General features: G+C 43.3%; 1 protein-coding gene across 1 annotated transcript in view; it reads left to right on the top strand.

Annotated features, from left to right (window-relative positions):
* Window positions 1–24,122, top strand: part of ALDH1A1 (aldehyde dehydrogenase 1 family member A1) — a 240,161-nt gene that overhangs the window by 113,973 nt on the left and 102,066 nt on the right. The window contains exons 6-8 of the mRNA XM_078675766.1: window positions 7,365–7,493; window positions 18,575–18,688; window positions 23,411–23,513. Of these exons, the coding sequence (XP_078531892.1) occupies window positions 7,365–7,493; window positions 18,575–18,688; window positions 23,411–23,513 (346 nt within the window). The remainder of the gene's footprint in view (window positions 1–7,364; window positions 7,494–18,574; window positions 18,689–23,410; window positions 23,514–24,122) is intronic.

Genomic DNA, 24,122 nt, shown 5'->3' with positions numbered 1-24,122 from the left:
GGGGTTCAAGTCCGGCTCTGTCGCCTATTGAGAGGGGATGGAGCGGACGGAAGGCGCGCCATCGCTGCAGGCCGTTGTGGCCGCCATTGGGGCGCTCCATTCGCACACAGTCGCTGTGTTCCGGACACTGATGGTGAAAGTGGACAGTATCCTGGAACCTGAGGACGACACCTCGATTGGTTTCCAGCTAGAGATGGTACCAGCGGTGCATTGCACATCAGAGGTCGAGGTCCCCGTGCATAACCCGGAGTTCATGAACCTTGACGGTCCCCTATTACCGACAAGCCAGCCCGTGCTTCTCGCTAGCGTCTCTTGGCTGATCCTGCTTCTGCCTAACGCATCTATAGACGGTCTTCCATGTGGCTACGAGTTCCTTGGTGATGGTTTGGGATACTCGCTGTTTTTGGACACCTTTCCTCGTTCGAGCCGTGAACTTTTATCCTGTATTCGATCCTCCTGTGCTGACAAGAACTTTTGTGGACGCTTTGCCTTTTCCTTCAAAATGGCGGTTCGAGTGGCAAAGACTGCTCTGACGGACCGTACTGGCCAGGGCTGAACTTTATCGCTGGGTTCCGATAAAATAGCTTTTAGCGATGCCGGGGTTGTGCCTATATTGTGACGAGAATTGGGTGGTTGTTGTTTATCCTCCCCTGACTGGTTTGTATAATTGCTAAATATTGATTTTACCATGTCTCGGGGTGGTCGCTGTTGGCGGGGGGTATGGGAGACCGGGAGTGTGTTTGCTTTCTCCTCCTCCACTTTCTCTTTTCCCTTCCTTTAGGGTAGTTCTTGGGCGACAGGCACGCTGCTAGTGGGGTTAGGCCGTAGCCATTGCAGGGGTGCAGGGTGGGGGGTTAGGGGTGGGGTTTTTTATTTTGCCTTCTTTTGTTCTATGGCCCCTTTTGTCTTTTCTTTTTCCTTCTACGAGAGATGGGCTGTTTATTTTTCACGAATCCTTTATTGTCTGGGTGTCTTCGCTGGCTTAATTATCCTGTAACATTGTGGACGAGGTCACGCGGGTGGGATTGCTTTGATTGCTTAATAGATTGCTTATTTCCTATTTCCGTTATGTGTACCCGTGATGGGCCTTTTACTTCTTACAGTGATTATTGTTTGTATATTTCCCCCGCCTGGCCCTGTTCTGTATTTTACTGCGAAACACCTGATATCTGTATTGCCTGCTCTTGTCTTACTGTTAAAATAAAAAAAATATTTAAAAAAAAGAAAACTCCCAAAACTTCTTTTGCGTGTGGTACGATTTAAAACAAGCTGACACACACAATCCAGGCTTAGAAGGACAGTCAGGGCATTACATACGAGACTCCTTCCGCACGCCTCTTCGCCAACAGACTCTGCATCTTCTAGTCGGAAAGTCTCTTGCGGAAGTGGAAGGAATGTATTCAGGAAAGTGGCGATCTTTCAATCTAGCCTCATCCTCCACCACTCCAAATCTAGGAACACTTGCCTGCTCCACAAGTACAAGGCTGCCTATTATAGACTCCTGAAACTTAACAAAAGGCATCTTCGACTCAGGACAAGACTTCTGGTACACAACAAAAGCATTAAAGGATGCCAAGTGGAACAGATGGATAGCCAACTTCTTGTACCAAACGTAAGCCTTTCGAAGAGCAGCATAAGGTTCCAACCTCTGATCTACTCTGTCAACGCCACCCATGTACTTATTGTAAGCTAAAATGCACACAGGTTTGCGCACTTCAGCACTCTGACTCCAAACAGGCACAGGTACAGTACTTTCATCGTGGATAGTAGTCAGCATGTACACATCTCTCTTGTCTGAAAACTTCACAGCTAGAAGCTCCCCACATCGCAATGCAGTAGACTGTCCCCGCACAAGCCTTTTGCAAACAAGTTCCTTTGGGAAACCTTTACGGTTACAGCGCATTGTGCCACAAGCAACAGTGCCCACTTTGGCCAACTCCTTGAACAACCGCACACTAGTGTAGAAGTTATCTACATATAACTGGTGGCCTTTGTTAAATAATCCTCTACCTAGTTCCTACACAATTTTCTCAGTCACTCCAAAAGTTGAAGGCCAACCAGGAGGCTTAATGCTGGACTCCTTACCAGTGTACACCCTGAAATTGTAGACATATCCAGTCTCCATGTCACACAGCGTATACAGTTTGATTCCATAGCGTGCCCTCTTACTAGGAATGTATTGCCTAATAACCAAGCGGCCCTTGAACATTAGCAAAGACTCATCCACTGCAATTTCTTTACCAGGGGCAAAGATCTCAGAAAAACGATCAACAAAGTGATCAAGGACAGGCCGAATTTTAAACAGACGGTCACAATCAGGGTGATCGCGTGGCAACGCTAAACCATTATCAAAAAAATGCATCATCCAAAGAAGAAGCATATACCGATCACGACTTATGACTGCTGGAAATATAGCTGTTGCCATCAAGGGACTAGTGGACCAATATGAAGACATTGATGGCTTCCTTAGCAAGCCCATCAAAAAAGTTAATCCCAAAAACTTCTTCATCTCTTCAACATTTGTGGGAGTCCACCGGGTAGCTCTAGAATGGGGCTTAAGGCTGGCACTGTTGTCCCTCAAAAACTGTTCTGCATACAAATTAGTTTGCTCAACAATCTCTTGCAAAAACACATCGTCAAAAAACAACTGAAAAAAATGTATTGGCAGAAAATTCTCAGTATTCACTCTACACCCAGGAACACCAGTGAACTCTGGCAATGCCGGCTGCACCATGCCAGGGGGAACCCAGAGGCCATCCCTATCAACGGGGGAGCAGCCACCCCAGCCTGCAGCCCAGAAGCCTTTTGCTGCTGTTCACCAACGGGAAGCCTAACAGCCACAGATACTTCTGGCTGCACAACACCAACAGAAAACATAGCATCCCCAGAGGGCTCTTCCTGCACTACACCAACGGGAAGCCTAGCAGCCTGAGATGCTTCTTGCTGCACTACACCACCGGGAAACCAAGCAGGCCCAGATGCCTCTTGCCGCTCTACACCAATGGGAAGCCTAACAGCCCCAGATGCCTCTTGCTGCACTACACCAACAGGAAGACTAACAGCACCAGATGCCTCTTGGCACACCACAGCAATGTGAAGCCTTTTGGGCGCAGGCTGCAGCCCACATGCCTCTTGCCGACGTAAAAAGAAAGGAAACCTTGCGGCCCTAGGCAGCAGCACAGATGCCTCTTGGCCCACTACTGGCATATCAATGTCCTCCTCTGCCATAGGCACTTCATCAGCACTAGAAGAAGATTCATCATCCGATGATTCCATGCGAAGAGAAAACTCACTGCCTGCATCTTCTGCCCCTACCACTGGGTCCGAATCGGAGTCAGTCTCTGAACCATGGTCAGAGGAAGACTCAAAAAGCAAACCGAAAACCTGCTGAGCAGTAATCCTGCGACTAGCCATTATCCCTACAAAGCAAGAAGACTGCACACACAAGGGAACAACAACCTACACTGTGCAAAGTAAGAAGTAAACAAGGTAAGGCTTTCACACAAAGAACAATACAATCCAAAACAATTTCACTCTTACCAAATAAAGCTACACTCACCAGCACCTACTCTGCTGAGACACAGCAAAAAGAAATGATATCCCACTAGAAAGAAAAAAAATATACAGATTAGAAAACAAAGTGCACATCAAGCACTAATGCTGAAAAAAAAAAAACACAGAGCCACACAAACTGCTATAAGTACACCTTTTTCAAAAAGACAATCATCAAGGGAAAGTAGTACAAAATACATTCACTTACCAAGCACAAGCAACTACACAAGCTGCAAAACCAGCAGTAACAGACCCGCAACCTACAACAATCCAAACAGCAAAAGCCTGGAACAAGACAAAAATAGAGAAGAAAAAAAAATTACTACCACATTTCACAAACAATAGAAGAATTAAAAAAACAACACACAAATTTGCCCCCCAAATTTACATTCACCCAGGTGGGCCATCAAATAGGGCTTAGACAAATTGGGATTAGGTGAGGAAAACCATCAAAACACTGGTTAATTTTTTGAAAGTTTTTTACTGCCTGACCCCTTTGGTGCCAGTCGGTCTTTTGCTCCTAACAGTACCCCCATCACACGGGGGCAGTAAGGACAAAAAAAGACCAACTGGCACCAAGGGAGGCGGCCAGTAAAAAACAACCAAAAATATAACCACCATTGGAACCAAGCCTTGCCCAAGGGATCGCTTCGACACACTACAAAACTCAAATCCTATGGCCTAGTGGGCCAAAAAACAGAAGAGAAAAGGGCCAATTAGCCCCCAGGGGGGTGGGGGTGAAGCAGAAAAACATTCCCAAAACAAGTTCCCTCTAAGAAGCAAACCTTGCCCAAGGGGTAGCCGCCATAAGAAAAAAAAAACAAATCCTGGTGCTTAGTGGCATTTTCTGCCCACCCCTGGGGGCAAAACGGGCAAAAAAACTCGCCTATTTGCCCCCCGGGGGGGCAGAAATATACATAAAAAATTAAGACCCCTCCAGGAAGTGACCATTGCACAAGGGGTCAATACAAACCATGTAAAAAAAAATAACCCTAGTGCTAGCTGCAATTTTCTGCCCCCCCCACCCCAGGAGGCAAAACGTTAAAAAAAAACGGGGCTATTTGCCCCAAGGGGGGGCAGAAATTCATAAACATAACTACTAGCCACCAGTAAGCGACCCTTCCCCAAGGGGTCGCTTCCAAAACATATACATTGCCCCGAAACAAATCCCTGGTGCTAGTGGGGAATTGCTGCCCCCCCAGGGGGCAAAACGGCTGAATAAACAGGCTGATTTGCCCCCGGGGGGGCAGAAAATAAAAAAGATTATCACAGCCCACCTGGAAGCGACCCTTGCCCAAGGGGTCGCTTCCTAAAAACTAAATTTAAATTCCCTGGTGCTAGTGGGCTTTTTCTGCCCCCTCCGGGGGCAAAACGGCAAAAAAACGGGACAGAAAATCAACAACAAAATCAAGGCCACCTGGAAGCGACCCTTACCCAAGGGGTTGCTTCCCAAAACAAACACATTGCCCTAAAAAAAAATCCCTGGTGCTAGTGGGGAATTTCTGCCACCCCTGGGGGCAAAACGGCTGAAAAAATGGGCCGATTTGCCCCCAGGAGGGGCAGAAAATCGAAAATAAAATGGCTGCCCACCTGGAAGCGACCCTTGCCCAAGGGGTCGCTTCCGAAAAGCTAAATTCACAATCCCTGGTGCTAGTGGGGGCATTTCCGCCGCACGATCGCGGCGCTGTGCGCAATCGTGAGGCAGAAATGCCCTGCAAATCTCTTTCCTCTCCCCTGATGCCTCTTTGCGGCCCCAACCGCCCCCCAAGCACGAAAAACCTACCTGTTCCCTCGGCGCGCAGGAAGCAAATGGCTTCCCGAGCGCCTGGAAATCCCTGGTGATTTCAGCGTGCGCTGTGCGCGCTGACGTCATCAGGGATTCCCATGGGGAGGGGCAGGGGCGGCAGCGGAAACTCTTCCGCTGCCATCCCCGTTCTTTAAAATTCGATCGCAGACCCTCGGGGGGGGGGGCGCCAGCGCTTCCACCAAGGGTGGGGCTCATGACGAGCTGGGCTCGTCCATGTCGAGCCCAGCTCGTCATCAGCCCCGAAGGGGTTAATGGATTACTTTGCCAAATATCTCATAATAATATGGTCGATCGTCACAGAGTACTCCTTTGAGACCCATCCCCATGGTGGTGATCAATCCTGCGCTTTGAGTTTTAATATAGCCTTATAGCCCGCCGTAGCGGGCTATTCCGGCTATTAAAGGCCCGCTGAATCGTTAAAGGCCCAAGCCGAAGGCGAGGGACTTTAACGAAACAGCGGGACTTTAATAGCCGGTATAGCCCTGCTACGAAGGGCTATAAGGCTATTAGAACATTCTGCCACTAGAGGGCAGAATGTTCTAACAAATTAAACAAAGGGTTCTCGAAGCTCGAGGGGATATAAATCCCCTCGAACTTCGAGAAGCCTTTGTAGAACATTGGAATGTTGCTCTGCGGGACTTTACCGGCCCGTAGAAGCGGGGAGCACCTCATTGTCTGCAATGGAGCTCCCAACATTCCAATGTTCTAATATATTATAAACTGAGAAAAGGAGGTTTGCCAGGCAATCATCGAAAACAAAAACAGCTATTTCCACAGGGTTATGACCCTCAATCGAGTACACGAACAAACCTTCAGTATAACTATAATGAGGGATTCTTGCTAAACCATTCTACAAATCTGTAAAAATAATAATAAAATCAATTTCACTCCACTGTGAAAAATTATTTCAGCGATTGTGTCTCCATAATTATAATTCAAAGACCCCGAAAATGTTTGATTTGACAAGGCAATATAAATGTCGCATGTTTGCACCTTTCACCATGCTTTTTGGGCCTCATTTACTATATTTTGATGCACTGCAGCGCAGGAAGCCTTCCTGCTGCGCTGCTGTGCGTCAAGATAAAAGTGCAGGAATGTGCTGTATTCTCCCCTGTGCCAGCGCACGAACAGCAGCCGTGCACCAACACAGACACCCTTGCACCATGAGGTTACCTGCGTTGCAGGGAGGATTGTAGTTGTGCAGGAAGGGACATTTTCCTGCACAAAAACAATAATTAATGGTGTTTCGCTAATTCTATGTGTGCTGCAGAATGCAGCACACATAGAAAGAGCAAAAAATGAGGAGAAATAAAAGTATTTCTCCTCAATGCGCCACTCGGATTCTGGCATATTCAGTGGCGGCCGACACAGGGAAGACCGGGGAGGTGGTTGGGTGGGGTGGGTGTTGAGGAAGTCGCCAGACGAAGGGATAATTAACACTAAATAAAAATAAAAATAAAACCTTTTACCTTGCGCTCACCCCATCCCCGAATCAGTGATGCGGCGAGCCCATGGTAAGTGTTTTTTTTTAAATATAATGTTACTTATTCCGTCACATGTCGACTTCCCCGACACCTACTCGGCCCCTTCCCACCGCTCTTAACTGTGCCTGGCACTACTGGACGCATGCCCAGGTTTACAACACTTTGTATATCTGGAATGTGTCAGGTTCCATGGATGTTGCGTGGGAACACTTACAGCAACACCCATGGAATGCCCCTTTCACGCAAAGTAAAGCGTGAAAGGGGCCCATATTTAAAAAGCCATGAAAAGTCATGCAAGGTAGCCTTGTAAATATGGGCAGGCCCACTGCGCCCACCAGTGCGTCTAAAAATGTGATGCACAGGAGGTGGAATTGACTTGTAAATGAGGCGCTCTGTTTGTAACTTGTTTGCATTATGCTATTTAGAAACATTTTAAAGTATTATAATCTTGACATTCAGAATGACACCTTTTTATATACAAACTCAATGTATGCCATCCTTTTTTTTTTCTTGCATTATAGTGGAACTTCCCTTTGGTGATGTTTGCTTGGAAGCTCGCACCTGCTCTCTGCTGCGGGAACACCGTCGTAATTAAACCAGCAGAGCAAACGCCACTTTCCGCTCTCTACATGGGATCATTGATCCAAGAGGTGAGTTTTCATGTAGCATTAATGGGAGACCTCAGGGCCACGTCAGAATGTTGTACTATGAAGTTTTATACATATTAATTTGCAGATACTGATTGGTTGCAAGAGAGAAAGAACACTCTATTGTGATGTGGAAATTGTTTGTGCCTGTTCTAATTCATTGTCTGGATTCCCAGCCCCCCCTTAGCTAGCACCAAAGACTCTGTAGGTGATTATGCGCATTATACCTGCAAATTATCGTGACATACATAGATGAGTAAATTGTGATAACCAGTAATCGAACTTCCTTGAACTGGTGTACTTTGGTCAAGACATCCTTTTCCTCTTTAGTGTTGTGCTATCCACAAATATATATATATATATATCTATATATAGATGGAATATGTGTCATTAGGTTAAAACTGTATTATTTGCTGGCAGGTTTTTGAAAATGACCTCTATATGTCCCAGGTTACAAAGGTTTTGTGCATGTAACAGGAACCAGATTCGGAGTCTGTTGATCCTGATTTATAGAATTTGGATCAGTGGACATTTATGCTGCAGGACACATTTACTACTGCACAACATTTTAGTTTTGTGGAATATCTATTGGAGTAAATGCCTACCTGGGGAATGTGGGGAGAGCTTTGGTTATGCCCCCCCCCCGTACACTGCCTAGTAAAACGTTGTGAAATACCTACATGCTCATGCGTTTGAATTTATAAACATGTTAGAGATCCCCTTGCCAACCTGAAATATTTTTTCTATGAATAAGAGGAGAATTACCTCTTCAAAATGGGATTTCTCTACTATATACTGCTCTTCCTTTCATGGCATCCGCTGTTAAAATGGTGGAGTCTTAAATCCTCTCCCTTCTAAGCATCTTGAGAAAGAATGTGTGTATTCCTTTACAATTGGTATCACCCAACGTCTCCAAAAATGCCACCTTACTCACTAAACATAGGTAACAGGATACCCTCAAAACGTCATTGTAGACAAACAGCTTGAAATGGCAACCTCCAAACAGACCTCATGTCCTCTATGAGGTCATTTCAATAGTTGCTACTTTTCTCAAACCCTTTGAGTGTGGTTTCTAACATTCCTTGTGGCCTTGCACCTCTCTATTTGTCTCTCTATGAACATTTGCGTCAATCAACCAGTCTCCATCTTTGATAATGGAAATGTTATGATTCTGCTCTTCCATTAACCTCTTCAATGCGTTGGACAGCCTCCAGCCATCCGACGTCACAGTGGCCATGTGCGGAGGACACCAGGGGGCCGTCAGAACCGTATACGCGTCAGTTTTTTCAGCACCGCGGCGGAATGTCTGCCACGGCAAAGAGGTTAGAGGGCTGATTGATGGAACCAGGCTACATGTGAGTCTTTAAAGATGAGAGCCCTAAACACAGATAAATCATATAGGAACATCCACATGTTCAAAGGACAAACTATGAATGGTTATTTAAAATTAGAAACAGATACAGAAGGTAAAAGTTATTGGTTAGCCACTTAATTCAAAATGATAAAAATTGGAAAAAATATAAATCAATAGTGGCATTGAAAACTAAGCCCTAATCTAGTCAATAGTGAGAACCAAATATGGTCTAGCACAAGGCGAATGACGAATCATAGAGCTTCTGTCATAAGGACTGCTCAGTTTAAAAAGAGAGAAGGAACATGAAAAATATTCAAGGTTCATAACAATGAAAGACTTGTTGTGAAGTATGTTTCTAAAGAAGCAAAGAGAAATCAAACGACCATGTCCCAAATAGAGAGTTTTTATACACTTTAAACAGAGAAATCAGTCAGTGTGGTTTGACATAATAGTTTCTGTTGGACTTGGTTCTCTCTGCAGGACCACCCCCACACTTTCTACTTTCACGCCTCCTGCGTTCTGAATTTCATTCTTGTTAGCCTTAGGACTCTGTGCACTTTACCACTGCTAACCAGTGATAATATGCTAAAGTGTTTGTGTTCATTCCCTACAACATGGTAAAACTGGCTTGAACTTGATTGCCATATTTAATTTACTTATAAGTCCCTAGTAATGGCGGATACCATATATCCAGGGCTGGTGAATTGAATACTACTAGTAACCATTCAGCACTTAGAGTGATATCAACTTAAGTAGAGCAAACACAAGGAGATGATGAACGTAGCGCTGACACTTTTCAGACACTCACCCCCAGTCACAGATCTGGGTTGAATCCATCATCATTCTTTAGCTCACTTTGCCACCCCAGTTCAGACACAGCTATATTCAAATCAGTATTGACCCTGTGCCTCATGGGAACAGTCCAGCCCGAACTGCCAAGCCATGTCTTCCCTGGACCCGAAACAAGCATCCTGGGACCGGTTTCGGGCTAAGAGCCCTCATCAGCCAGGCTAGCTTGAATCCAGTGGCAAAGCGAGCGAGGGACACACATCTGGGCATACCCTGCCAACTTAGGGCGAACAAAGCAAACACAAGGAGATGAACTGGAATGGCATTGTTCCCTTTGGGCGCAAGGTCAAGACTAATTTGCATATGGCTGGGTCCAAACTGGAATGTCATGGTGGGCAAAAAAACAATGGATTAGGCCCGATTTCTGTACTGGGCTGAATATTTGACATTGTTCTGCACTCCGTCCATCAATTGTTCTTTTTGCATTTGTCACTCCGAGTGGGACGGGTATGCCCAGGCGTGGGTCTCGGGCTCTCCGTGCCACTGGAGTCAAGCTATCCTGGCTTATGAGGGCTGAACGCCCGAAACTGGTCCCAGGAGGCTTGTTTCCAGTCCAGTGAGGACCTGGCCTGGCAGTTCGGGCTGGACTGTTCCCGTTGGGCACTGGGTCAAGACTGATTTGCATATGACTGGGTCCAAACTGGAATTGCATGGTGAGCAAAACAACAATGGATTTAGGCCCAGTTCTCCGTACTGGGATGAATGTATGAAATTGTTCTGCACTCTGTCCATCAATTGTTCTTTTTGCATTTGTCACCCACTTAAGTAACCCTTTAAAACAAAACATATCTCAGGCCTGCTTTTACTGTGTGTGTGCAGTATTACACTGCAATTCGACTTTCCCCAAAAAAACGTTTGATAAGCATAAACTTCCCTTTTTACTACATATAAGTTATTCCTAGGGTACTCCCTAAACAGCCCACAGGGCAGGGTGCATTGTATTTAAGAATTTAAGAGGATGGACATATACTTTTAGGTTTTGCATGCGCTAGTAGTGAACAACTCACAAATAAGTTTTAATACTGTGAGGCTTACCTCTCCCAAAGGATAACATTAGGTTGCCTTATTACACTTAATGTGCTAACTTTTGCTTTGGAACAGGTAGAAATGACATGCTTCGTCTCTAATGAATTGTAATTTAAAAACCTTTTCTGATGGCAAAGTTGGGTTTTAAGTCACAATTCCAAAAATTCCACTTTTAGAAAGTTGACATTTTCTTATCCTAACCATTTGGTGCCTGCAGCCTGTATCCTGGGTCACATGAGTAGGTAAACTTGACAGTTGAGTATTTCTCCCAGACAGAATCACAAAGGGGGGGTCTTGGCAGAATGGGCCATACTGACAAGATGGGAGGGGCTCAGCTGTCACCTACCACACTTGCACTTCAATGGAGCTGCCTCAACCTACACACAAAGAACTTCACACTCATCTTTTGTGACTCCAGACATCCAGGGACCATGGTAGGAATGGCGGGAATGCCAGATTCAGATGTGGGGGGAAGTCTAGAGGTTTTTCTCACTTCAAAGCTGGTACCAGGTATGAATATTGTACCATCAGACTCCCTTTTCAGTACACTCCAGGACCTTTGGATACTACAGAAGAAGGAATGCCTTGCTACCAGAAGACTCTCCAGCTGATTCTTAAGGCCTGCCTAGCTGTCTGAAAATGAAGACTGGACCTGCTCCTTTGATCCCATGCTACCTAAAGTGATTCCAATGGTCAGCTAACTGACCTCCTGTTCAGAGCTACAGAGACACAACAAGCTTCAGAGGCCCCCTGCAACTTCCCAGCTGACCTGCTTCACTGGACCTTCCTGTATCTGCCTGAGCCCTGCTGGCCTCTGCTGGAGTGGGTTCCCGATCCCCAAGAGGTGCTTTCCAGGTAGGTCCTGCGCCAGCTGAACTCCTCTTGGAAGTAAGGGAGAAATCCTGAAGTTTTTGGCTTTCTATAAGTGCGAATGGACCTGTTCACAACCAAGATTGCGATGACTGCCAATGCAAAGCTTTGGTGAACCTGACTCGTTTCGGCTACAATGACTGCCAGTAATAACTGCACTTCACACTGCCCCATCGACAGCCTGCGGTCACTGCCAACACGAAGTTCCAGCAGCGCCCGTCCGCACCGCTAGATCGGATTTTGGTGCTAAAGGAACAACCATCTGTGACACCTAGCCTGCTCTTCGCACTATAACGTCGACTATCCGTGTTGCTCTCCCTGCTCCTTGTGGCCTCCACCACCGCAAACTGGACTGTTCGCATTGGTGTTTGAGACAGGAACTCTTTCAGCTGGTCTAACCTGGTCCATGGGTCTGGCCCGTGCTCTATCGTGGTCGGAACTTGTGACTTTTCCCTGGCCTAGCATGGCCAGATTATCACGAATGGAGCTCTGTGCTTTTAGGGTCTATCCCTACTTAAATCTTTGGAAGTGCAAATCTCTGGTTCTATTGATTGGTTATTTGTTGTTTTGGTGTCAAATAACTGGTTAAATCATACTACATTTTTATGAATTTGTTTTGGATTTGTCTTGTGTTGTGTTTTCACTGTATTACTGTTTGTGTGCTGCATAACTACTTTGCACATTACCTCTAAGTTAAGCCTGACTACTTTTGCGCTAAGCTACAAGAGGGTTAAGCACAGGCTAATTTAGTGACTTTTTGTGGTTCCCCCTGACAAGCACTGTGGCTGTTCCTTGACGCGGGATTTGCGCCACTCAACCAACAACTCAATTTCTCAGTTTCCTATTATTAACAAAAAGTAAAAAGGAAAACACATCACATGGTCATAGACCTTTACTCTACATCTAATGAATAACCTTGGATTATGCCATACAACAGAACAAAGGCTCATGCAAAATATAAACAGCATCTCCATTCAGCTAAAAGAAATAGCCTTCAATTGTAAACAATTGAAATGGATTTACTCCAGGAACAGTATAAACAGAAAATAATACATTTTAAAAATAACAGTGCAAGCAAGACCTCAGAGCTAACTGCATTTCATACAATTAAATAAAAGATGCAAGGTCACATTTGAGGCTTCTCGGTGCCCAGACAGAGAAAGAAAAAACAAATCAGTGTCTAAGACTGCATGTCACAAGCATGCTAAACTGAAATTGAAACCACGACTCTTGTCAACTATAAGGACTTCAATATATTAAACATAGTACAAACATTGCATTTTCATCTCTATAACATTAATTAAGACATGACATAATCAGCTGTGTGCATCTTTAACAATCTCATCCCCATTCCTGACCCTTGTTTTCACCAAGAAAGTTCCCTCCTTATCTTTGTATCCTTGCCACTGGTAAGGTCTTTCCCTTACCAAGTGAGTCCTAAGCTAAACCCATCTTCCCTTCACCCATCCAGTTCCCTCTCACCTAATCTAAGGTACATATAGCCACTTCCTCCATTCTTGAACCTTCCCTCCCAATCCTTCCCCAGTCTCCACTCATGTCTCCAACTCTCTTCCACTAAGAGTTACATGGACGATGACAGAAATCTCTGTTACCTTGCTCTTGTATTCCCAATACCTCTACCCTAAGATTTCAGTATGATGAGACAGAACCCAACATTTCTTCCCTCTGCTGTGCTAGGTTGGGGGCACAACTCGCCTCACTCATAATTACCAACCCTCTCCACAAATTCTCTATTATGACTTTATCCATCCAGAGACAGCTGACATCATCCCTTTCAACCCACACTGTTTATTTCAAGCCTTCTCACAGATACACCTTAGAGTGCATCTCTGCAATTCATCATAATCTTTATTTCGATACAGCAGTATTATAAAAGATGCATTAAAACACAATTCACATGAAAGAAATACAACATTTTCACAACATTACGACTACCATAGATAGATGTGAATCAACAGTTAATACGAATGGATTGGGGGCATCAATCATTATGCTAAAAACCATATAAATAGTTTAAAAAGGCATATATAAAGATAAGTTCATTCTAATTACAAATACATTTCCGGTAAGCTAATGTACAACTTGTTCCACAGCACATGAATCATTTCGATATACATACATTTATTCTTTGCTGTTTCAGTTTATTGCATTTGCTCCCAAATAAATCATAAATTACATTAAGAATTCCCTAAGAATTCCTAAAGCTTCTCACCAGCCTTTATTCTGAGGAAATTTACAGCCAGCAGAAACCGACTAATACCAAAAACAATAACCTGGCGAGTGTCAGTTCTTAGAACACTTTCTGCTTCTCTGTGCGATCTCACACCCATATTTATGCAAAGAGGTTTAATCCATCTTTTTCTTGGGGTCGAATAGGCAGGACAAAAAAATAGAACATGTGTGATATCTTCCTTAACTTTTCCTGAGCACAACATGCATGTATATCATTGCTAGAATTTGCCCACCTTGTTGTGCACGATTTTATCATCAGTACACCATATCTGTTCTTCAATAACGTTTTAGCCAACGGTGGGTTAACTTCATCCAAAAAAGATTCAAAGCAAGCACTATCTTTAAACATAAGAAACTCACTAGTCAAGGATCCATTTGCTCTATCATTTAGTCTATTTTGGTCTATGATGGCCCAGAAGGATGCTTTTAGTATCTTTCTTGAATGTAAGGTTAATGTCGATGGACTACTCCAGAAGTGTGCTAAGCCAATCTTCTTAAACCAAGTACTCACATGTTTTATCCATTTAATACTATTATTTTCATCCAAATACTTAATCTCTGTTAGAGCCACCCTATAATCCAGCAGCTCAGATGTTGTCCAGAGCCTAACCCACAGCATCAGTGGTCTAACAATTACATGGTGATCCGTACGCTTCATGTTAAGATCAAGCATTAACAGAGTTAACGGTCTATGTACTGGAATTTTTAGCAAAACTCTTAAAAGTTTGTTCTCATTAACCTCAAACGCCTTTTTGCTCGATGGGCCTCACAATTCAGCACCATATAGTGCTGCCGATTGAGCTTTAGACCGGAATATCTCAAGTGCTGGAAATACAGCTTTATTGAGACTATTCCGATGTCTTTTCAAGGTCGGTAGAGTCTCTTCAATTATAAGTGTTGGTTGTAGGGGTACCCCACCACCATAAAAATTACATGTCATAGCCAGGCGTAGCAATGATTATGATTTCATATATACTAGCTTCAGCACATTGAAAGCCTACCGGTTTTGCACTTTCATCCCTTCTGGGATATTCCATATTCAAGCTACCACATAATATTTCTTGTATAGCCTAATGTTCCCATTCATGCGGTTAAAAGGGGATATACACTGACAAACTAGAAAAGGTTTCAGTTTTTAACACAAGAATGTCACTGGATTATAAAACATCAAACTGTACACCAGAGCTGGATCAAGTTATTGACACGAGGATACTTCCTTTTCCACTCATTAGCAATGGATGCCAATGACACATTTCAACCAGGAAATGAGAACGGTGCTCTTGCCTCCTGCACTTACCAACGTCTCTGACAAAATGGATGCTCCATACCCCAGAGTAACAATCACCAGAATCATGTCATAGGCGAACATGATGTTGCATGGGCTCATGACATAGGCCTGTCTCTCGAACCGTGGTCTTGTTGGATAGGGAAGGGCACCCAAAGTGCTACCTTCATAACGTGTGAAGGCTACTATCTTCAGCAGGAGTTAAGCAGCACGAGCGCAGTGGTGGCTGCATACCGTGTAGTGATGATCAGTAGTAGTGAACAGGATCTTTTTACCCTGTGTCACTTGAGTCAGGCCTACAGTCTCACTCAGTTTTTTAAAAGCTCCACTGCTGTGTACTGAACTCACCCTTGGCCGAAGTTGTGGAGTGCTGCGTTGCACATGATTAGGGACTCTGTGTTAGTTGTATGTGTGCCTGGGACGGTTACAGTACAAGTATGGAGCAGTACTGTGCTGTGCATATGTGGTTAGTACATGTACTGTATGTATGTGTGCTGAGAGTAATGTTACATGAGAAATATACTACAGTTCAGAGTATGTGTGGATAAAGCATATGCTGGGTGTATGTGTGCTTGTGTGGTCTACGATATGAAAGATGAAGTGTTGTGCAGAGTGCACATAATGAGTGTGTGTGTTGGTAGTGTGTGTGTTTGTGAAGAGCACCCCTTGGTTAAATATTGCAAAGCTTCACTGTTAAACAGTCTGTGTGCTGGATGCATTGGTACATGTAAGATACAATGCATGGAGGAACACGCCTTGACTGAAGTGTGCTGTGAAGGTACACTGAGGGAATGCACTTGTGAAGGGTACATTGTATGGGTGACCTTGGGTTCCATTTTGTGAAGCTCAGACCTTCCTGGTGAAAACATGAGGAGAAGAGGAATCTCCCTGACAGACTGGTGTATCGCTGCATTCCTGTAAGCTGGGTGGGGACAAACTGGAGGGAAAAGGAAGAGACTCCCTTTACAGTTCCAAAGATTACTCTTTTCAGTGATAGAGCACAAGGAAGGGACCTGGACACCCCTCAGGAAGGAGATGGGGGTGACAAGGGAATCATAAAGCGTAGGGCTGGGGGGCTGGTATTAACCTTTTGATGCACATATCACTGTAGATGACATCCAGGTGTGAACTCTGGTCAATCCAATGAATTGTGTGTGGAAAATCAGCTCCCGAGTTGTACCTGCTGTGATAGACCTCTTTCATGAAGGAAGATGAAAAGGAAAACTGCCCACTTCAAAGGAAGCAGAACTCCAACATAAAACTTCTAGGACCCAAACCCTAAATCACACATGGTCTCTGGAAAAGGATTATTAGAAGGGGAGGTTGAATTCTCCTACATTTGTCAACTACCAATCAGCCAGATGGCCTGTGTGGAAAGGGAAATCTCTGCAAGACTTCTGCCTGTGACCAGACCAGGGGTCAAGGCTTGCTAGTCTCCCACCTGGGTAAGAGGACATCACCCAGGGAAACCAAGACCATCTGCCCTGGAGCAATAGTGCCTGCCTGCTTGCCAAAAACAGTGTGCCTTGAGAGGAGAGGAGAGCGTTGGAGAGAGAGTGGTCCAATGGGGAGCTCTACTGTGAGGACTCCCTGTGTGAGGTGTGAGGATGTGTCTGTCCACCGATTGGGCCATATCCCGTGTGCAAGGAGAGGGCTGTCATAAAATCAGATGTGTGTTGAGCACCATATGGCTATTGCGACCCCCGTACTACCACACTGCAGTGATCCCATATGCCAGAGGGAGCCACTGGTAAAGTGCCATTTTAAGGCATACTAAGACTTATGACCGCCTGGGTCGGGATGCTGAGGCTCGAAGATCCTACGCGCATATCACCACATACTGCAGCAACTTTGTTTGCGAGCAGACGCTGTTGGTACCAACATTGACAAAGGACTCAGGATGCCGCCTAAAGGAAATACTGAGGCTACGATCCTTCTGTTGGACCTGCTCTGCGAGGGAACTGCTCCTAACTCACATCTGAAGAGTGCCAGAGATTCTGTGGACCGCATCGCACCCTCGCTGACTCCAGTCAGGAGCTGAGGAAAGGATTTCTTCCCCATTTAAGGAATTGAGCAAAGTCAACGTACTATATCTTTGAGAGCAGGGAGCTGCTCTGTCATCTGGGAGACCTCCAGCATGGCCGATCAGGAGAGAGAGCCTGTGTAGATTTAAGTAGAATATTCATAGGGAACCTGTGAATTTCTGAAAGTGCATAAACCTGTGCAGATCCTTGGAATACACAATGATGCATAATTTTGCACACGTTCTGTGAAACTGAATCAAAGGGGATTGAGACAGGATCAGGTATATCCTTCGAAATTCGAACTTCACACTTCTTGTGAAATTTACCCTTACTCCCACGCCTTATTTATCTGTCTTGCTCATATACATTTAATTCTGCACGTGTATTACACTAGGGCTGCTTTGCTAATTCAAATGTATGCAATTTACAGGAATATGGTTTTGGCCACGAGCCCAGAGGCAAGTTTGAACAAGGAACTTGAACATAACTCACTGCAAGCTGAAAACAACGCGCTGTTTCAAACGCTTACAAAATAAACATTTTAGACTGTTCCTATTTGATCAGACACTAATAAAAATATACTTATGCTCTTGCTACAAAAGTGCTTTACTAGCAGGAAATCATGGAGAAGCTTAGTTTAATGTTTTGATTTGTCAATTCTGCTTTGAAATTGGCTCCTTTGTTGGCATAGACTATCACTTGTATTTTACATCCCTTAGTCCGCTCATTGAAAGGTGTGATAGGTTCACACACCTGCACCTGATTTACATAAGTTATATACATGCACACCTGCATTTAGTTTGTGCTATAATCGTTATTAATGAGTCAGGCATTCTTCAGGTATGCATACATTATGCGTATGTTGTTGGATTAAGTACATTTGCAAGAAAATTCACTCTTTGTGATGTTTTGTGCCACATGCATGTGGGAGACCACCTTCACCACTTAATTAATGAAATACAGATATTTACATTCTGTTTTATGAAGCTAACACAATACATATGTCTGTGACGACAAGATAGTGCTGTGCAGCCTGGGATGCATCTTCATAATACTTATTCCCATGAATCTGAGTAGGATCTGTGAATCCCCTGTTCTCGTTCCACAGATTCTTTTAGATCGCTGATCTTCCCCTTCAGGAGCACTATATGGACCCAAACCTTTCATTAAAGGCTTTATCTTAACGCCCTCCATGAAGATATTCGAGCAAAATCAAATGTACTAATAGGCTACAGAAATGCCAGTTAATATAAGAATAAACATTTGTGCTAAATAGTAAAAAAGACAATTATCATGATCTGATTATTTCAGATTTATTTAGAATGTTAGATAAATTGTATTTTGTTGAAAATATCTACAAAATGTTCAATATTTCTATTGCAACACTTAAGATGTATATATTATGCTATTGCTCCTTTTCTAGGCTCGAATTCCACCAGGTGTTGTAAACATTGTGCCAGGTTTCGGACCAACAGCGGGAGCAGCTATTTCTCACCACTTGGATGTTGACAAAGTGGCTTTCACTGGATCAACAGAGGTATGTACATTGTAAATATTCTTGCACGATTGTATTTGCGCAAAATTGTTAGTAGAGTAGGATTTCCCATTTATCATGTCTACTTTATAGAGATCAACGTGCAGGCACAAGGTATGGAGGCTCTCCCCACCCACAATCAGAGCAGAAACAGTATTGCACAGCAGCGTCAAAACATGCAATTCACATGAATTCTGTCAGCAGGAATCGCTTTTAATGTCTCACAGTGATTATATCATTCTCATGAATTTTGGATTTAAGCCATCAGCATGTCAAAAAAAATAGTTCATCAGTTCATTTACCCCCAGATTCATCATGCTCCTCTTTTGCGAGTCCTTAATAGCGATTTTTAAGGAATCACTATTAAAGACTCGCAAAACGGGATGCATGTAGAAATCGCAAAATTTATTGCGATTTCTACTGCTTCCTTATTTGCGATTCGCTAATTGCGAATCGCAAATAAGGAATGACTCCCCATTCATTCCTTATTTGTGATTAGCAATTAGCGAATTGCAAATATGGAAGCGATTGTAGCACCCCTGAAATGGTAATGTACACTGGTGTTGCGCACACACATGCAACTTAGAAAAATGCACTAAAGTGCATTTTTCTAAGTTTTTGCCATTTGCCACGAAGTCAGACTTTGCGGTAAATAGTGGCCCCAGGTTGTGAATTTGCAATTCTAAATTGGTTCATGAATTGCATTTAAGGAATCTCAAATTGAGATTCCTTAAATGCAATTCTTCGCAATTTAGCGATTTCAAAATTTGCGTTTTTTGCATTTGGGATGATGAATCCCAAATGCAAAAAAAAGCGCTCACAAAGGGCCAGATTCGCAGAATCTGGCCTTTTGCGAGATGATTTTGGCTTCATGAATCTGGCCCTTAGTTCCTCAGTCTCATTTACATCCCATCATTTATTCAGAGTACATTCTCAAAGGATAACAACTCCACAGAATATAGAAAACACTATCAAAATGTAATCAGCTTCTTTATTCAATCGTAAGGATACTTCATGCAATCACCTACCCGATGATCATTCAGGTTAGCAGCGGAGTAAACACTCCTCTCCTGCTCCTAAGCATGTATTTAACACAGCAGTTTAAAAATATCTTCAATAAAGCCATATCTATTTACTATCTGAAATGTTTTCTATTTCTTTTTCTGAAGACTTGTACTCAGTTTTCAATATGATGTTTCAGATGAATTATGCCATCATGTCTGAAAGCCATTGACATACTTAACAACCATCGTTCTTACATGAATATTAAAAACTGCAAGAAAAGTTCAAACAGCGTCGTAGAATAATGTCCCCGCCTTCAGAATGTGAGGACGGGCCCCTGAGTCTCTCATATAGCACCCATAGTCATGGGCCTTGGACTGACAGGAGTTAGGGGTAAAGAAATGTCATGAATCGTACCAGCTTTCATGAAGTGGGAAAACCGAAAAACATAGCAGTTAAATGATGCAGCAATTGACGTTATTATATTTGAAGAATGGAATATGGATATGGCAGTTCTGCCACGAGTTGTGAAAGTTTTATCCACAAAAATAAAGAAGTAGATATGATAAGATATGGAAGGAATTCATTGAGCTATACTAATGCATGTATGTTTTTCTGCAATTGTATTTTTCAGTATGTCGATTTTTAGTTTTATAATCCAGTTATGTATGTATTTATTTTTCCTTTTTTCTCCCTCTTTACCCAATTATATTGAGTATGTCTTTGAGAGGGTCTAGGTATAAGCAAAGTACAATTTTAAAATATAATTGGATTTTTAATATTACTAAACTGGTCTTAGACCTATGTAGGTGATGTCATACAATTTTGCAGGTTTTGTATCTGAAGTTCTACAGTTACTAAAATATTACTTACAAAAGAAATTAAAAAAGAAACAAGCTTTGTGGAAGAAAACTCTACAATGACATGTCCACCATAAGTCCCCCCACCCAATGCCAAGCCCCCCACCTTCCAATCACCCAGCAGGTCAATATGCAATATACGGTGGTAGGTACAGTTTAGTGTTCTCTCTTATAACCTGGGAAGTCCCTGGGCAATAGTTGTCTCCCTCCCTCTCCTCTCTTACCCCTCCCTTCTTGTTACAAAGTTATTCAATCATACTGGTTAGGTCTCCCTCAGTTGACTCCTCTAGTGCCTGTGTAATAGTACTGCAGGATAACTAGTCATCCGCCACCTTCTTTTCCCTGCGAGTTCTCCATATATGTACCTTCTCAGTGCCAGCCCCCTCCAGCATCTACCTTCTCTAGTTCTTCTGTGGAAGGGCTTTAGCCCTCAACCAACCTATTGCAATCTGTCATTTAACCACTGTAAGCCTTAACATTTCAAAGCACCTACTCTGTTTCCTCTTCGGGTTATCTGGAAGAAGTCCCAACACTTCCTATTTAATCATGCACTGAACCTCCCAACCTGTTGTGTGTTTAATGAGTTGCAATATAACTTTCCAGTAGACCTCTATCTCCTGGGAGTGCCATACTCCTGCATGTATTTTAAGTCAGTCGCTGGAGGGCTCTTCGCCCACAAGATGTCCGGTGTCCTCTAGTTTTATTGGAGCTAGTCATCTATCTGCTCGCAATGCTCGGTATATGTGCATTATAAATGTACAACCACCAGCCTTTCAGAGCATGGTCACTAGTGTCTGTGTGGGTCAGAGGCTTCCAGAAAGGATGGCCATAACTGTCTCATCATCATTGCTATCTTGGCAAATTGGAGAAACTGTCCTTTTCCCAGCCCATACTTCTCTATTGTGTCCTTCAGCACTATAAAGTGGCCTCTCGGATATAGATTTGACAGCATGATACAGCCCCCCCCGTCTGCCACCTGTCAATTACCATAGGCCAAGCTCTTTGTTCGAAGGGTCTCACTATCCAGAGTAAAATGTCCGGGGCATATGGCACAAGCCAAATCACCTTCCGCACCTCTGGTTTCCCGAGATTGCCCAGCAGGCGTATCAGGTGTAGAAATATATTGGGTATATCCCTCCCTCTCATCCGTAGGGCCCCAAGTTGGTATCCATCATGCGTACCGTCCAACAGTGCCCTCTATGACATGTTGCAGGTGTACCGCTACATAGTAAAGTTCCAGGTCCAGAACATCCATGCCGCCCCTCTCCCATTCCCCCTAAAGGGTATGTAGGCTAATTTCTACACCATGTCCCTGCCCAAAGAAGTTCTACCAACAAGCGGTCGAGATCAGGGATCAGTATGTGATCTCGTACATGGCTCTCTGCATGACATATACACATCAAGGAAGGACCACCATTTTTATGAAGGAGATCTTCCCATAAGTGATCACTTCATCGTGTTCCAGAAAGCAAAGCAGGGGTCCCCAACCTTTTCTGTAGTTAGAGCTACTTCTGATCAGTGAAAATCATTGTCAGCTACAGAAGGCCAAGCCACTCTTGCAATGTTACCAGATACCCCCATGCCCAGTTTCATTGATTAAGGCTATTGTCCTTAGAGCCAAAGACTATGGTTTGAAAAAAACACCTTTACTCAGGGCTGCCATTTGTATCAGTGATAATGTGGACTTTGGGGATGTATGAACATGTATGCCTATGAATGGGATATATGTACATGGGTGAATAAGAGACTGTCATATGTATTTGTGGCACAGGACAAAACTTTTGGCATATGTGACACTGTTACATGTATCAGTCAATCAATCAATCAGGGAATTGTAAGCGGACTACTCATCCACGAGGGTCTCAAGGTGCGGTGGGGGTATAACACAAACATACAACCATTTTTTAATAGTAAAAATTTAAAGTGCTGAAAAGGGTTCATCAAAACATTTCCATAATATGGAACACATTTTTTTGCACTTAAAACTTCTGCCATTAAAGAAAACTGATGTATTTTTCAGTTATAAATACGCCACCCTGTCTACCAGTCACTGGGAGCAAGTGGCCTGATGTGTGTGAATGCCCTGTAAACATAGAGCCATATTTTCAACAGAAAAATACAGCTATTTGTTTAAATAGGAGGAATTTAAAGTGAAGAAACATGCTTTATAAAATATTAAGACGCAATTGGCTAAATTGAAAGAGGAGGACAACACTGACTCAATGTTTCACCAAACTATTTTTATCCGCTTTAAATATTCTCCCATTTGAAAAAAATGCAGCATTTTTCAGTTATAAATATAGCACAGTGTCTACTGGTCACTGGGAGCAGGAGGCCTGTAGTTTGCAAATTCAGCACTTTGGGATAGAATTAAAATGAAAAGTTAACTTAATCATAAAGTAAATTCTTCATGTTCTCCTATTTAAAACATTCAGAAACATCATTTTGTTTTAATGCTCCAATATTGACTTGATAGGGACTTTATTTAAGATTTAAAGTACCTCACTGGTTCAGTTCTTCGCCTCTGTGGCCTAGGTCATGAATCTGACTCCTGCACTGCTTGTTATCATGCCCTGCTATCAGCATCCTGAAGATAGTAATGTAAAATAAACACATACTTTCCTTAATTTTGAAAGGAAAATGTGACCCTCTGCTGACTAAAAATGAAAATCAAGGCTGTGAGCTACTCTGAATGTGTCTGTGAGCTACAGATAACTTGCGATTGACTTGTTAGAGGCACCTGCACTAAAGAATCCAGCATACAGAATGCTTGATCTATGGCACAGTGCACCATTGCTTTATTAATTCAGATGTAAAGATAAAACAGGTGTCAGGTCTGACTGTTCCCGTTGTGTTGTTTCAGGTTGGCAAACTGATCAAAGAAGCTGCTGGAAAAAGCAACCTGAAGAGGGTGACCCTAGAGCTTGGAGGAAAGAGCCCAATTATCATATTTGCTGATGCTGACTGTTAGTAGTTTTCATTCTTGGTGTAATCCTGCTAAGGCAGATCATCGTACTTCTCTTTAGTGACCTTATAACAATGGTTTATTTGGCAAGTCAAAGAATGTGTGCATCAACTCCTAGTTCGGTTCTCTATGATGACCCTTGTATTTTTTGAAGATAAGTTCTGGCTTTTTTTAATGTCTTCACAGAACAACCACCTTTGCTGGACAAAATATCTATAGCAAGTCTAGGTACATACTTTCTGGGAAATGTTCACTTCAATTTATTAAAATCCATAGTGGTATTCAACGATATGAAAATAATTTTTCCTACAATGATTATTCACTAAATGCCTTGGGAAAATATTCTTTCACTAGACTTGGCCTCGTTATGTAGCTTATTAAGGCCAATTTAGTGTTGTAATTGAGCTTTAGAAGGATAGCTTTTGGCCTTCCAGTGAGCATCAAGACAAGCATTCCCATACCTGATGATAACAGTTTGAGTTTGAGTTTAAAAGTATTTCTACAGCGCACGTACACCGGCGGTTTCATGGCGCTAAGCAGTGCTACAGACCCAAGGGGCAAAAAGGTGAGGGAGGGAAGGGAAAGTTAGGATGGGAAGGCCTGAGTAAAA

The sequence above is a fragment of the Lissotriton helveticus genome, chromosome 2_1, assembly GCF_964261635.1.
Source record: "Lissotriton helveticus chromosome 2_1, aLisHel1.1, whole genome shotgun sequence".
Classification (NCBI taxonomy): Eukaryota; Metazoa; Chordata; class Amphibia; order Caudata; family Salamandridae; genus Lissotriton; species Lissotriton helveticus.
This window is presented reverse-complemented; position numbering and strand designations above follow the sequence as displayed.